Source organism: Xenopus tropicalis, chromosome 10 (genome assembly GCF_000004195.4).
Source record: "Xenopus tropicalis strain Nigerian chromosome 10, UCB_Xtro_10.0, whole genome shotgun sequence".
In the NCBI taxonomy this organism is placed as follows: Eukaryota; Metazoa; Chordata; class Amphibia; order Anura; family Pipidae; genus Xenopus; species Xenopus tropicalis.
The window spans coordinates 41365461-41381752 of record NC_030686.2 but is presented as its reverse complement, the minus strand read 5'-3'; the positions used below and the strand labels follow the sequence as shown (position 1 = coordinate 41381752).

Here is a 16292-nt window from a genome sequence, read left to right as displayed (position 1 = left end):
TTGCTGACAAGACATTAATACGGAAATGTATCCCCCTACAGCCCTTAATGTTCTTTCTACTGTTTGTTTCTTCCTATCTAAAACACAAAACAATTACTCTGCTTGAAACTTAGTTGTTTTATAGTTCGACTTGATATGTTGTCATCTTTATATGCTCATTCTTGATATTTAATTGCTCCTTTTTCTTCATTGTTTACTTGTTTTGAATCCAGTTGTATCTTTTGGAGCATATTAGATATACTCATACACACAGGGTATATATATATATATACACACACTAATAAACCCTACTCCATAACCAGAGGAGAAGCGGAATGCTTATCCCAGTGCAGCAATGTGACTATAATACATATTAGCGGAGACAATGGCAGAGCCCAGACAATACAGGTACTTCCAGCCGGGCTCTTAGGGATTGGGCTCAGCCTGGGATGTAATAGAGCAGCTAAAACCTATTGGGCTGATGGTTATGAGTTGGTGTTACAGACACAGAACAATACGGTGTTTGGGGGCCGCCGGGAAGCAATCCAGACAGGAGGCATCTGCAGGAAGAAAGGTTTATGTAGGAAGCGAATACAGAGAGAGATGCAATTATCAGCATCGTGTAAATGCAGCGTTGCCTTCATCCCTCCCAGCGGCTCGTGTAGCCCATTACTCCTGTATCAGCCCAGCCAATACGTACCCGGGTCTAGTATCCCATAGCAACCAGTCTGCGGCATTTACTGTGCTTGAAAGCACAGATCTAATTGGTTGTTGGGGGTTACCGAACATGTGCATGTAAACAACTCCCTTATGTGGGAGCAGCCTCAGTGTAAATGGGAGACACAGAGCACCTATTTTGTACTGAGTTAGTCACGACCCTCACCAGAACCCCCATACACCCGAGTGCCCCAGCATCTTCATTAGTAAGAGCCCTCACCCGAACCCCCATATCCCTGAATGCCCCAGCATCTTCATTAGTAAGAGCCCTCACCAGAACCCCCATATCCCTGAATGCCCCAGCATCTTCATTAGTAAGAGCCCTCACCAGAACCCCCATATCCCTGAATGCCCCAGCATCCTTATTAGTAAGGGCCCTCACCCGAACCCCCATATCCCTGAGTGCCCCAGAATCCTTATTAGTAAGGGCCCTCACCCGAACGCCCATACCCCTGAGCACCCCAGTACCTGCATTAGCCAAGAACCTCACCAGGCCCTCTATACCCCCAAGTGGCCCTGCAGCTTTATCCCTGAGTCTTCCAGCAATTTTATTAGTAAGGACCTTTAGCCAGATCCACCATATTCTTGAGCGTCCCAGGATCTGTATTAGGCAGGACCATTACCGGATCCTCCATGAGGTGTCTGTGATCTAACATACAGGAGTCTATGTGCCTGAACACACACGGTTGCCTGCGCAGAAGTCTGTAATATTGCTGCAATTGATGTGTCACTGTCACCGGTATGGGGGGGGGGGGGAAATCTCTTTTATACCCTCCTTTGTTACCCCTGTCTCTGCAGGAGGGTGATTGGCAGCAGATCTAAGCCTATGGGTGAGCAGCAAGAAACCCAAATGCAAAAGATGCTGAAGTGCTGTGTATATGTGGGTATAAAGGATATAAGCAATAAGCCGCTTTACTGTTATATGTACAAATGCTGCTCCATCAGCACCCAGCCCGGCTCCATCCCTTTACTTACCCTTTGCACAGGTTTGCTTTTGAGGGGTGTGGCCTCATGACATGCCACAGCCAATCAGCTTTCACTCTGCTCTGTCACTGACGCAGACCAGAGATTCTGGGAGCTGGGGGATGGGGCGCTGCTTCATTAATTACCCATAACTTTGTAATGGTGGAACATTTGTAGAAGCTATACATTGTCAAAATATGTTCTCCGACTCTCCCAGATGGCTCTCTGCTTTGGTATTTAATAAAGCATATATATATATTTATCATGTTTTGGTGCCATTGGGAGGAAAGCCAATTTACAGATATACTATTTGTTACCATTTTCTTTATAGCTGGGGCACTGCGGCCTGCTTGGGGGTGGGGCTTATATTCCTGATGGGGCATGGATGCGTGGCTCCGCCCTGACAGACAGGAGGTATTGCCATATGATTAGGGCAGCGCCTCAATGGTCAGCACAGGGCAGTCAGTACACAAAGAGCCCCAGCCTCAGCTTGGGTTGCCATCTCTCTCAAACAAAAATACCGCTGGGGGGGGGGGGGATGGGGTGGGCGGGTCAGCTAAGGGCAGGGTTATGATGTAAAATGGGCGGGGTCTCATGAAGGGGTGGGGTTGTGATGTCATTGCACTGGTCCTTGTACATGATCGGGGTGGCGCGGGACATATGGGACTAGTGCTTAAGAAATGTTGGCGAGTTGGGAAGGGGAGGAGCTATCAGACATTACAGGGCCGACCTGTTGGGCTGGGGGTTTAACAACAGGTAATAACAAATTTGAGATTTTTGGATTTGGTTCGGTCGAATTCCTTACGATGGGAAACCCATTGTGGAACCCAAAAAACTTTTTCAGGTTCAAGTGCTTCCCTAATATAAAGTAACTAGTAGGGTAATTTATCTATAACTATAACCTCTAGGGGTAATGATGAAACACTTACCCCTACATGTAATAAAAGCCACAAAGTTTGCCCAGGAGCAGAAACCCATAGCAACCAATAAGAAGTTTGCTCTGGATCAGCTAGCAGTTAGGCAGGTTATATATAGGCATTATGGTTGAACATGATGGACGTGTGTCTTTTTTCAACCTAACTTACTATGTTACTATTTCGGACTACTGCTAGTTAATGGCTAAGGTCGAATAGCAGTAAATTGGTTGGAATTGGTTCCCACCTTGATTGGACAGAGAGGAGGGGCAACTTAGCGTGGGGGTTTTCGCCTTCCTCTGGACCAACTAGCAGTTAGGCAGGTTATATATAGGTATTATGGTTGAACATGATGGACGTAGGTCTTTTTTCAACCTAACTTACTATTTCGGGCTACTGCTAGTTAATGGCTAAGGTCGATGAGCAGTAAATTGGTTGGAATAGGTTCCCACCTTGATTGGACAGAGAGGAGGGGCAACTTAGCGTGGGGGTTTTTGCCTTCCTCTGGATCAACTAGCAGTTAGGCAGGTTATATATAGGCATTATGGTTGAACGTGATGGATGTGTGTCTTTTTTCAACCTAACTTACTATGCTACTATGTAATCAACATCAAAAATAGAATCCTGGGATGTTAAACCGCACCAGTCCTTTCATTGAGATATAATATCCGTCTGTGATCCTGACAGTGCCGCTGCTTGATATATTTGTATCATATAACCCATAGCCACACCCCCCCCCCCCCAATTAATGAAGCGCAGATTAATTACAAGGGGTTTGCGCAGGATTGCGGCACGTGCGGGGAGAGACAAGGGTATTGGTAACAGAAGTAAAAGTGAAAGGTTAGTCTAATTGCAATTGTCAAAAGCAAATTAGAATAATTCCCCTCGTTAGGCATATCGGATTAAGTAAATGCCAGACTGGTGCGTTTGTAATTACGGAATTATTCTGTCTGCTAATTGCGTTGCATCACTCCAGAAACACATGGTGACAAAGGAAGAGGGCCCTGCTCTGGTCACCATGGCAACAGATGAAGCCTGTAGGCCTCACACCTCCATGGAGATGCAGCTGCTATGGCAACGCTGGCTCTGTCCTTATTATTACTTAATGGAGCCGGCTCTCTAACGTAGGCACATTTTTTTTTTTTGAAGTGGAGCCGAGAGGGAAGGTTAAGCTGAACCGCACAGCTCCCTGATAGGGTTTAAGTGAGAAACTGTACAAGACGGGAGCTTTTCTTGCATAAATGCCAGTCGTTTCTGTGCTAAAATGTAGTTTAACTCGGCGTTTTACAGCTACGACGCCCACGGCGCTTACGGAAAGTGCTCACTACAGGCAAGCCCAAGGCATAGCAATAAAAATAAGTTATCGTAAGATATCATTCTTTGTGGCAAGTTCACAGTAAGGGAGGTAATATATCCCCATTGGCGTTTATTCTCCTGTAGCCTATTCTGTGAGTATGTAATAACCAATAGAAATCTGCTCCGGTCCTGGCAACCAATTAGAATGTAGCCTATACTGGCCTATAGTGTTGCTCGGGTCAGGCTGAAAGCGCCCAGGTTGGGAATGATGAAACACTTATCCCTACATGTAATAAAAGGCACTAAGTTTGCCCAGGAGCAGTAACCCATAGCAACCAATAAGAAGTTTGCTTTCAAACAGGTGACCCGTAAGTGCTTCCTGCAATGGGTTACTGCTCCTTTCTGAAACCACAAAGAAACTAATTTCCACAAATTTATCTAAAGATCCAAATTGAAAAAGCCTAAAGGAAAAAAAGTTGCAGAAATTTGCGAAAAAATCCCATCTTTTTTCACTTGACGCACAATACCGCACTTTTTCGTATCGTCGCACAAAAACCAGCATCAAAATATCCGAAAACCTCTAAAACCATGAAGCAAAGAAAGATCTACATGATTCCGACAGTTGTTAGATAAAGTATTTTAGCATTCGGAATGGTCTATCTTGTCCCTGTTTTATGTTATGCGCAGAAAATGTGGGCGGAGCATTCAAGTGGAACATTCCATGTAGTACAGGGGGGTTCCTGCTACCTACACTATGAAAATATTTTTTATTTAGCATTCACCTATGAGCACCTGTTATAGCCTTATTCTGGCAGCCGATACGTTAATAACATGTTCTTGCACCCACTATGGCAGAAGATGACAAAGCAGTGGGCGGGCCTAGAAATCCAAGATGGTTGCTTACACCGAGTTTGGTGGGGATTACAAACTTCTCCTGTAGTGGAAAAGTGGAAAGGAAACAGTTAACTATCAGTAGGAAGGATTGGAAGTAAAATTCAATGTATTGATCAGCGTTGGGCCAAGGACGTCCTAAGTCAACCTTCACCACTATCATCCACTCATTTGTTGCTACAGGGCTGAGTAATGAAGAATAAGCCCCCACTCGTATGCCCTCCCCACCCCCAGTGCTATGTGCATAGAAGCCTTAGAGCATTAGGGAACCGTGGGGGGTTTTCTTGCACCCCTCCAGTTGCGCCAACCCCTAGTTCAACCCTCAGGATCTGACTGGGGTGTGTGGGGCCTATGGGGGCTAGCACCAAAGGGGCCCCCAAAGCCCACACACCCTTACCCCCCCAATGCAAATATGTCATACGTAACTAGGGGTATATTTATCATGCTATGTAAAAAGTAGAGTGAAGCATTACCTGTGATGTTGCCCAGGGCAACCAATCAGCAATTAGATTTCAACAGTTAGAAAATCAAAGCAAAGCATCTGATTGGCTGCTATGAGCAACATCACCAGTGATGTTTTACTCCGCAGGATAAATATACCCCTAAGTGCGATCGGGAGAAGTGCCGGTGGGAATCGGGTCTGGGTTGGCAGGACCCACCGGGTTTTTCCCCAGAGTCCCACCAGTGCAGCCCGACCCTGTCCCAAAGCCCCCCCATGCTGAAGATTATATTGGCCGGGTTATTAGAGGAGGGAGGAGAGATGGAGTTTCCCAGACATCCTCGTTGCCGGATCATCACGGAATCAGAAATGCGGTTCTGTTGTTCTGCTGTGCCACAAACACAATGGCCGACGCATCCGACACAACTGGCTTCTGCTGCACAAGGTGTCACATAATGGCTCCAGCCCCACAAGGCTCCCAGGATAAGCCCTAGCGCAACCAGCGGCTATGGATCAGCGAGATCCCATTTACATCTGTTATTGTCACCGCTACAAAGCATGAAAAGTGAGAGACGTTTCTCATTAACCTCCACAAGAGCGGCTCTTATACCGAGTGTGCGTCTCGGGGGGGACCCAACGGGCGATCTCATACACTTACGGCCAAATCGGCCGCCGACAGCTGCTCCTGTGATCTTTGTACTCAGAAACCGAACCTGACAGCTTCCATTTTGAAATAATGTGCCAGATATAAGTTACATAGGGTTGAAAAAAGACCATCAAGTTCAACCCTTCCAAGTAAACCCAGCACCCACACCCTATACTTACCAATCTATACACTCACATACATAAACTATATATACAAACATTAATACTAACTGTAGATATTAGTATCACAATAGCCTTGGATATTCTGATTGTCCAAGAACTCATCCAGGCCCCTCTTATAGGCATTAACAGAATCTGCCATTACCCCATCACTAGGAAGGGCATTCCCCAACCTCAAGTTCTAGGTATAGCTCTCTAGAAACATCAACCCCCTGTTCCAAGTGCTCGTTTAACATTAAGGCCAACCGTTGGCCGATACAATGCAAGTTTTCTTTTTGTAATGTACCCGTCTTTCTGTGTCTATCTGAACTGGTGAAAGCTAAATGCAATAGTTGCCGTTTAGCCAACCAAGAATAAAAGTCAAACCATCTTCCTACCACCATTAAGATCTGCTTGTTTATTCCATAGATCAAAAAAAGTAGGTTGTTCTATGTTTGCCATGCATTTCTGTGCCCAAAATCATACACCGTGGCATAACTAGAACATACCTCCTACAATGTGTTTTGGTCCTTCACACTTTGAGCCAGTGATCCCCAACCCGCGGCTCAGGGGCAACATGTTGCTCACCTCGCCCTTGGGTGTTGCTCCCAGTGGCCTCAAACTAGGTGCCATTTTTACATTTTAGGCTTGGAGGCAAGCTTTGGAAGCCCAGAGACACAGTTTTACCCCAAGCAGAGCCTACTGCAGGCCAGCAGTCACATGGGGCTACCCAATAGCCAATCACAGTGCTTATTTGGCACCCCCTGATTTGTGGTTAACCTAAACGCTGCCCCATTTGTTGCTCCCAGGTAAAATATATATTGAGGCTAAAGTTTTATCTATGCCAGAAGGGCTTTTTCCTTTCCATTTCCAATATCTGGCGGATAAGAATCCATTGTGCGCTGCCGGCGGGGAGTGGGTCACTTGTAAATGTTAAGGTTACAGGTGGCTCAGTAGGGATCAGAACAATCTCATTAAAATCCTTTAGTTACCAGCTCGTTAAGAGACCGGACAAACAGGAGGATCATTAATGGGCGGCACATGTGGAATGAATGCCATTTGGAGAGTGTCCGTCCCTGTTTGAAGTCAGAGCCCGACGAGACCCGGTGACCCCTGTTGGGTCGGTGCGGATGCCGTGCAATTGCCGAAAGGGGATCATTAGCATCTTCAAAAGGAACAATCTAAAAAAATCTATTAATTAGAGAAATAATAGGATGGAATGCCCTGGAATGTTATAAAGTGTGCGCGTCAGTGTTACAAAGCAACTTAGTTACACATATTGCCCTTATCACATTTGGACCTTCCAAGGGGCATTACTGGGGCCCGGGGTAACTGAAATAACTCGAGAATGAGGCATTATGACCAGGAGATACTTGGGCAGAACGGTTGGTTGGGAACCTCTAGTGTCCAAGTAGAATGTTCCTCACACTGTCCAAGCACCAAACAGATGTCTAAAGGTGGCCATAGAACTTGCATGCAGCAATGTTTATTTAATAAACATAATTAATATGGGGGTTTGGTCACATCCGATGGGCTCATCCCTATGTCATCCCAGTCACAATGTACCTATTGAACTAATTAGGGTGTAATGGGGAAACCAGGGTCAAGTTGGACAATTGAAATAGAAAACAGGACCCAGGCCCAGACTGGCAATCTGTGGGTTCAGGCAAATGCCAGAGGGGCTGCTGTAAGATGCCATAGACAGTCACTATTTATTGGGCTGGGGGGGCTGTTTGGGCCTCTGGGTACTTGGAATGCCAGGACCCAGGCCCAGACTGGCAATCTGTGGGTTCAGGCAAATGCCAGAGGGGCTGCTGTAAGGTGCCATAGTCACTCACTATTTATTGGGCTGGGGGGGCTGTTTGGGCCTCTGGGTACTTGGAATGCCAGGACCCAGGCCCAGACTGGCAATCTGTGGGTTCAGGCAAATGCCAGAGGGGCTGCTGTAAGGTGCCATAGACACTCACTATTTATTGGGCTGGGGGGGCTGTTTGGGCCTCTGGGTACTTGGAATGCCAGGACCCAGGCCCAGACTGGCAATCTGTGGGTTCAGGCAAATGCCAGAGGGGCTGCTGTAAGATGCCATAGACAGTCACTATTTATTGGGCTGGGGGTGGGGCTGTTTGGGCCTCTGGGTACTTGGAATGCCAGGACCCAGGCCCAGACTGGCAATCTGTGGGTTCAGGCAAATGCCAGAGGGGCTGCTGTAAGGTGCCATAGACACTCACTATTTATTGGGCTGGGGGGGCTGTTTGGGCCTCTGGGTACTTGGAATGCCAGGACCCAGGCCCAGACTGGCAATCTGTGGGTTCAGGCAAATGCCAGAGGGGCTGCTGTAAGATGCCATAGACAGTCACTATTTATTGGGCTGGGGGGGGGGCTGTTTGGGCCTCTGGGTACTTGGAATGCCAGGACCCAGGCCCAGACTGGCAATCTGTGGGTTCAGGCAAATGCCAGAGGGGCTGCTGTAAGGTGCCATAGACAGTCACTATTTATTGGGCTGGGGGGGCTGTTTAAACCTCTTTATACTTGAGATGCCAGGGCCTATTTTGTATCCCAGTCTAGATCTGAACAGGACCCCTTATGGACAGGATGACCCCCGTGCCTGATCCCAGAATGCCCAACACGCAGGGTGCTCCCTGGTACCGTTTCAGCCAGACAAGTGGCCGTTTCCATGCGCCATGTTCTTTATCTCCCCATTAAGCCCCCGTTCTGACTACAGACGCGCCTATTATTCCAGATGCTGCCAATGAGCTGCGCATTTCAAACCGATCATACCCGCGGCTCATTCATCAGGAAAAGATTCCGTAATTGGGTGATTTACTAATATATTTCTGAAAGCCTCTCGTCAGGAAATGATTTTTCATTAAACGAGCTGCCACTCAGAGGGGGTGGGTTTTTCTCTTAATGCTTAATTGATGACCAATTTGAATTTACACTCGGCCAGGGATCCAAATATTTATGTATTTTACATTAAATCCTTTGCTGTAATTTTCAGTTTTAGTTCCCCCACAAGCTCAGCCTGGGCTGGATATGCTTCATACTATACTTACATCTAGTTCAGTTCCAGTACTGTTGCTTGTGGGCTGAGCTCTGCCCACCCACTTCCCAGGTTGTGGAAGGTGCAGTTGGTCTTCATTTTTTGTTATATGCTGTTTCTGAATTATTTAGCTTTTTGTTCAGCACCTCTGCAGTTTGGAATGACAGCAGCTATCTGGTTGCTAGGGTCCATCTTAACCTAGTAACCAGGCCAGAGAGACTGGCATACAAATAGAGAGTGGCCTAAGTAGAAAAATAATTAATAAACAGTAACAATAACAATAAAACTGGAGACTCACAAAGCAATAGTTTTTGGCTGCCGGGGTCAGTGACCCCCATTTGAAAGCTGGAAAGAGTCAGAAGAGGCAAATAACTTAAAAACTATAATAAAAAATGAAGACCAATTGAAAAGTTAAGAATAGACCATTCTATAAACATACTAAATGTCAACCCGAAGGCAAACGACCCCTTTAAATTGAATACAAAGAACACACAGTGAGTTCCGGACTGATTCCCCCGGTGGAACGTGCCGATTGGCCATTCACCTATGAAACAGCACGGCTCCAAATAGAGACTAATGGGCTACACCTGTTCATTAGCAGCCAATCTGCCGCGCCGCCATCATCACGCACGCAAACATTCGTGCCGCCGCAACTAGAAAAGCCTATGCACCAACAGGCACCATCAGTAGCACCGTAACGTACCCAGATCAGCATACGGAGCTAAAGCATCAGTCAAATCAACTTGATTGTATGATTGTGCCACTAACGGGCACTGATTAAATAGAGAGTATAAATCATGAGAATGTTTTGCACTGTATATAACATAATAGTAGGGGATATTGTTTGTTCCTTATGCCCCAGTCCTGTTAGTTTCAGGTTCAATACCCGTATCAGATACTTAGTAACTCCCCTTTGTCCCTGCCCACATATAATATACATTATAGTACAGGTATAGGATCAGTTATTCAGAACCCCATTATCCAGAAAGCTTCAAATTATGTTATAGCAGCATAGCAGTTCTGGCCCCTATGGGTAAATCCCTATATACACAGCTATATGTCAGTCTCTGCTAGATACTAGTGATGAGCGAATCTGTAACGTTTCGTTTCGCCGAAAAATTTGCGAATCTTTCAAAAGATCCGCGAAACGACGAAAATGCCGTGCAACAAAAAAAAAATTGTCGCGCGCGGCTATCGTTTCATCGCACGCGGCTGTTTTGTCGCACAGCTATTGTTTCGTCGCGCGCGGCTATTGTTTCGTCGCCCGTGGCTATTGTTTTGTCGCACGGCTATTGTTTCGTCGCACACGGCTATTATTTTGTCGCGCGGCTATTGTTTCGTTGCACGCGGCTATTATTTCATCGCCCGCGGCTATTATTTTGTTGCACGGCTATTATTTTGTTGCCCGCGACTATTCTTTTTTTACGCCGGCGACAATTTTTGGATGGGCCGCGAAATTTTTCATCCGCTTCGCGAAACAATCCGCCAATGGCGAAACACGGAAATTCACCGCGAATCCATGCCTGGCGAAACTTTTCGCCCATCACTACTAGATACCAATATCCCATACACTCATTATCCAATACACTGGCCACAACCAACCTTGCGTGGCCACAAAGTGAATACCCAGAGGCTGCTGGGCTACAATGTGCATAAAGGCACCATATATAATTTTAAGCAGTTAATTAGGGACATATAGATATTGTACTCACAATTCGCTGATCCATAGAGAGCAGAAGCAATCCCTGTAGCTCCAGCTGTACCCAGCATGCCTTTCAGGTGCCCAAAATAAGCCGAAATCCATATTGTGCCTCCCCACTGGCTCTTGCTGTGCTACAACTCCCAGAAGGAAGTGGATTCCAGGTGGAAGCAGGTGCAGAATAAATCTCATTAAATTGTATTCAGCCCAATTAAACCAAACAGCCCCACCTAGATACACAGTGCAGACTGAGGGCCCCCTAGTCAGCCAATAACTCTCCTTAGCTGGGAGAGCTTTGTAAAATAACACATAATGGATGGGGGGAGGGATTTCCTTCTAATATTTGAGTACAGGTATAGGACTGGTTATCCAGAATGCTCAGGGCCTGGGCTTTTCCGGATAAGGGGTCTTTCTGTAATTTGGATCTCCATAACTTAAGTCTACTAAAAATCATTTAAATAAATAAACCCAATAGGGCTGTTTTGCCCCCAATAAGGGGTAATTATATCTTAGTTGCGATCAAGTACAGGTACTGTTTTATTATTACAGAGAAAAGGGAATCATTTAACCATTAAATAAACCCAATAGGGCTGTTCTGCCCCCAATAAGGGGTAATTATATCTTAGTTGGGATCAAGTACAGGTACTGTTTTATTATTACAGAGAAAAGGGAATCATTTAACCATTAAATAAACCCAATAGGGCTGTTCTGCCCCCAATAAGGGGTAATTATATCTTAGTTGGGATCAAGTACAGGTACTGTTTTATTATTACAGAGAAAAGGGAATCATTTAACCATTAAATAAACCCAATAGGGCTGTTCTGCCCCCAATAAGGGGTAATTATATCTTAGTTGGGATCAAGTACAGGTACTGTTTTATTATTACAGAGAAAAGGGAATCATTTAACCATTAAATAAACCCAATAGGGCTGTTCTGCCCCCAATAAGGGGTAATTATATCTTAGTTGGGATCAAGTACAGGCACTGTTTTATTATTACAGAGAAAAGGGAATCATTTAACCATTAAATAAACCCAATAGGGCTGTTCTGCCCCCAATAAGGGGTAATTATATCTTAGTTGGGATCAAGTACAGGTACTGTTTTATTATTACAGAGAAAAAGGAATCATTTAGAATTCAAATTAGAATTAGTTGCTTATAATGGAGTCTATGGGAGATGGCCTTTCCGTAATTCTGAACTTTCTGGATAATGGGTTTCTGGATAAGGGATCCCATACCTGTACCTGATAAAAACCTATTTTAAAACCATTTAACCAGAAGTAAACAGGCATTTCTGTGGCCGACCCAACTGGAACTGATATAAAGGGCAAAAAGGTCACAATATGGTTTAAATACATTACTACTACTACTATTATATAATGGTTAATAAATGTTGCGTGTAATGTATGCGTGTATTTCGTATCAGCAGTTTGTACAGGAACGAGTGTGAGAACAAGTGCAGTTACAAAGGCCCAGACCTGGGGTAGGGAACCTAAGGCTCGGGAGCCAGATGTGGCTCTTTTGATGGCTGCATCTGGCTCGCTGCCAAATCTTTAATAAAAATTATAACGGGGGCGTGGCCTGCGCTCAGGTGATAGAAGACGCGTTCTAAGCCTTAGAACGCGTCTTCTATGCGCCGAGCGCAGGCCACGCCCTCCTCTGCATCAAATCCGCATGCGGCATCCTTGGGACCCACCCTACCTTGTCCCGCAGCATCCGCGGCCAAACATATTGTATGGCTCTCATGGAATTACATTTTAAAATATGTGGTGTTTATGGCTCTCTCAGCCAAAAAGGTTCCCGACCCCTGGCCCAGACTATGGGTAGGGGGCACAGGGAAAAAACCTGGTGGTACCCAGCTCTTGTGGGTACCACTGTGCCAGGAAAATTGGTCAGTCCAGCAAGGCGTTAGTAGAAGGCACATAGCACAGAGGGGGAAGGCTGGCACTGGCTGGAAGGTTTCTAGACTGGGGTGGGGGGCCCTAAGGTGGCAGCCCCGGTGGGTCCTGGACACCCCAGTTGGACACTTGGTGAGAGAAGAGTATGTGCCTAATGAGCAGGGGGCAAGTGCACCTCTTTCTTCTGTTCCCGCCCCTTATGGAGCCAATGAATTTCATCTCTATACAAAAAAGAGAAACCAGAAGCCGTGCCAGTAAGGGAAAGGGGCACAACAGCAGGACTGGGTTGTAGCAGCAGGAGCAGTTAGGCTGGGGGAGGGCACAGGCAAACCAAATCTTACCACTTTTCTCACTGTTTCCAGGGGGAAGATGTCCCTGAAAACTTCAACCAGCAACATCACAAACAAAAACGACCCGAAGTCCCTGAACTCCCGAGTCTTCATTGGAAACCTGAACACAGCTGTGGTGAAGAAGAGCGACGTGGAATCCATCTTCTCCAAATATGGCCGAGTGGTGGGCTGCTCCGTGCACAAGGGATATGCCTTTGTACAGTATCTGAATGAGAGGCACGCGCGGGGGGCTGTCATAGGAGAGAATGGACGGGTACTGGCTGGGCAGACACTGGGTAAGTAACAGTGACCCATTACTGGAAAACCACATCCAAATATCCCCAATTGGGTACCTCAAACAGAATGGTAGGATGAAATCCCTCCATAGGTATAATGCCTATTGGCTCTCTTAGATATCCTAGAATGCCTAGCTAGAAAGCCAATGGGGTAAGAATTAGGTATAATGCCTTTCAGCTCTCCTAGATACCCCTAAAAGCCCAGCCTGAAGGTCTCTTAGGGTAAGATTTTAGTGTAATGCCTATTGGTTCTTCTAGATACCCCAGAAAGCCCAGCTAGAAGGTTGTTTAGGATAACATTTGAATATAGTGCCTATTGCCTCTTCTAAATACCCCAGAAAGCCCAGCAAGAAAGTCAGTGGAGGGTAAGATTTGGGTATAATGCCTTTTGGCTCTCCTATATACCCCCAAAAGCCCAGTTAGAAGGTCAGCTGGGGTAAGATTTAGGTGAAATGCCTATTGGTTCTCCTACATACCCCAGCTAGAAGGTTGGTTAGGGTAGGATTCTGGTATAGTGCCTATTGGCTCTCCTACATACCCCAGCTAGAAGGTTGGTTAGGGTAGGATTCTGGTATAGTGCCTATTGGCTCTCCTACATACCCCAGCTAGAAGGTTGGTTAGGGTAGGATTCAGGCATAGTGCCTATTGGCTCTCCTACATACCCCAGCTAGAAGGTGGGTTAGGGTAGGATTCTGGTATAGTGCCTATTGGCTCTCCTACATACCCCAGCTAGAAGGTTGGTTAGGATAGGATTCTGGTATAGTGCCTATTGGCTCTCCTACATACCCCAGCTAGAATGTTGGTTAGGGTAGGATTCTGGTATAGTGCCTATTGGCTCTCCTACATACCCCAGCTAGAAGGTTTGTAAGGGTAGGATGTTGGTATAGTGCCTATTGGCTCTCCTACATACCCCAGCTAGAAGGTTGGTTAGGGTAGGATGTTGGTATAGTGCCTATTGGCTCTCCTACATACCCCAGCTAGAAGGTTGGTTAGGGTAGGATTCAGGCATACTGCCTATTGGCTCTCCTACATACCCCAGCTAGAAGGTTTGTAAGAGTAGGATGTTGGTATAGTGCCTATTGGCTCTCCTACATACCCCAGCTAGAAGGTTGGTTAGGGTAGGATTCAGGCATACTGCCTATTGGCTCTCCTACATACCCCAGCTAGAAGGTTGGTTAGGGTAGGATTCTGGTATACTGCCTATTGGCTCTCCTACTTACCCCAGCTAGAAGGTTGGTTAGGGTAGGATTCTGGTATAGTGCCTATTGGCTCTCCTACATACCCCAGCTAGAAGGTTGGTTAGGGTAGGATTCTGGTATAGTGCCTATTGGCTCTCCTACATACCCCAGCTAGAAGGTTGGTTAGGGTAGGATTCTGGTATACTGCCTATTGGCTCTCCTACATACCCCAGCTAGAAGGTTGGTTAGGGTAGGATTCTGGTATAGTGCCTATTGGCTCTCCTACATACCCCAGCTAGAAGGTTGGTTCCTACATACGCCAGAAAGCCCACTTAAAAAACAGTTAGAGATTTCGGTGAGTTTTTATTTGTAGCCTGAGATATTCCTGGGTTGGGTTTTTCTACATCTGTAACCTTATTTTCAGGTGGGTGCTGAACCTTCAAGGGGAAGTTGAACCAAAAAAATCAGACAACCACCGAACTAGAGGAACATATAGGAGCGATTGTCTTATTGGTCTCGAAAATTCCTTAAGAAAGGGTTCCGCCTTCACTTTCTGGTTCGGGGGCTTATTAATAAGAAAGATCTTATCGTCATTTATTTTACAGTGGGGGCATTTTCAGACCACCAGACCTTTGCCTATGACCCATACATACCCACAGCTCAGCCAACCATTAAACTCCCTAGTCTCCTGCTGGACTTGAGTGTATATCAGTGGGAACATCTCCCGGGGACACATTAAATCTGTCCCTTCCGCCTCCCCGCTCCGCCAGTGCCCACTATAATATACCCGGGGCTGGCACTGAACGCTAGGCGCAGATTAGTACTGTGGAATTGCCTGTCAGCTCTACGCCATGATTTGTACCTTTGTGGATGGAGCGGGCGACTGCTCGTACATCACTGGGGCTGCAACAAGGTCACGGCAGAAATATACGTTCGGGGGGAACAAAAAGGGGCAGTTTATATCTGCGAGTGATGGACGGAGCCTCTGCAGAGCCGCTGCGGGCAAAAAAATCCTACATTTTAGATGAAAAATCTGCCCTTTTGTACGTGGACATAGCTTATTGTACAGAACATTACTTACTCTGCATAGTTCATTCAGCTGATGATTGGGAGCAACCATATTGACTTTGCCTAGCAGAACAGAACCATAAATATAGGGAGCTGAGTTCCACAGGCAGCAGTGCTGTAACTAGAGGTATATGGGCATTTGTGCAAAATGTGTACCAACCCCCCTCTACAGACGTAGGGAATATTATTGGGGGGGGAATAAATAATTCACATTTCCATCAGACTGACTGCCGGAGCTGCTAATATCATGGTTTCCCCCCTCTCACAGACATTAACATGGCCGGGGAGCCAAAGCCCAACAGGCCCAAAGGGCTGAAGCGAGCGGCAGCTGCACTGTACAGGTAAGCGCCGGGGGGGGGGGTTTATTGTATCATTAGCATTTAGAAAGGTTATCTCTCTCTCTCTATCAGCCCCAGTGGGGTCTCACAAATACCTCCTCTATCTCAGCAGCAAATATCAATCAGTTTTCATTTCATTACCAAATATAAATATATATTCCCAAGGCGCTCTGACAGTATATATAATTGGGCAGCGCTGTATCTGCAATATCTGTATATACCTTATATATATATATACCCTGGCGCATAGCAGTACTAGGGATATGTGGGCCGGACCAAACCTGTGGGTAGGAATGTTAGGAGGTGCCAAACTTCTTCAAAAGTGGGTCAGAGCCAGAACCCTAACGGGTCCCACCTCTACTGGTCCTACACATAATCCCATCCCTCCAGCGGCAACACCTGTCACCCTAACTTTGCCAATATCTTCCCTTATACCCTGCCCGT

The 16292-nt window shown here is 46.2% G+C and overlaps 1 protein-coding gene across 3 annotated transcripts in view; it reads left to right on the top strand.

The window, feature by feature from the left end:
- raly (RALY heterogeneous nuclear ribonucleoprotein) overlaps positions 1-16292 on the top strand; it is a 74146-nt gene that overhangs the window by 41538 nt on the left and 16316 nt on the right. For all 3 annotated transcript variants that reach the window (XM_002932879.5, XM_004918526.4, XM_031894301.1), the window contains exons 3-4: positions 13002-13264; positions 15779-15851. In XM_002932879.5, the coding sequence (XP_002932925.2) occupies positions 13009-13264; positions 15779-15851 (329 nt within the window). In that variant the 5' untranslated portion in view covers positions 13002-13008. The remainder of the gene's footprint in view (positions 1-13001; positions 13265-15778; positions 15852-16292) is intronic.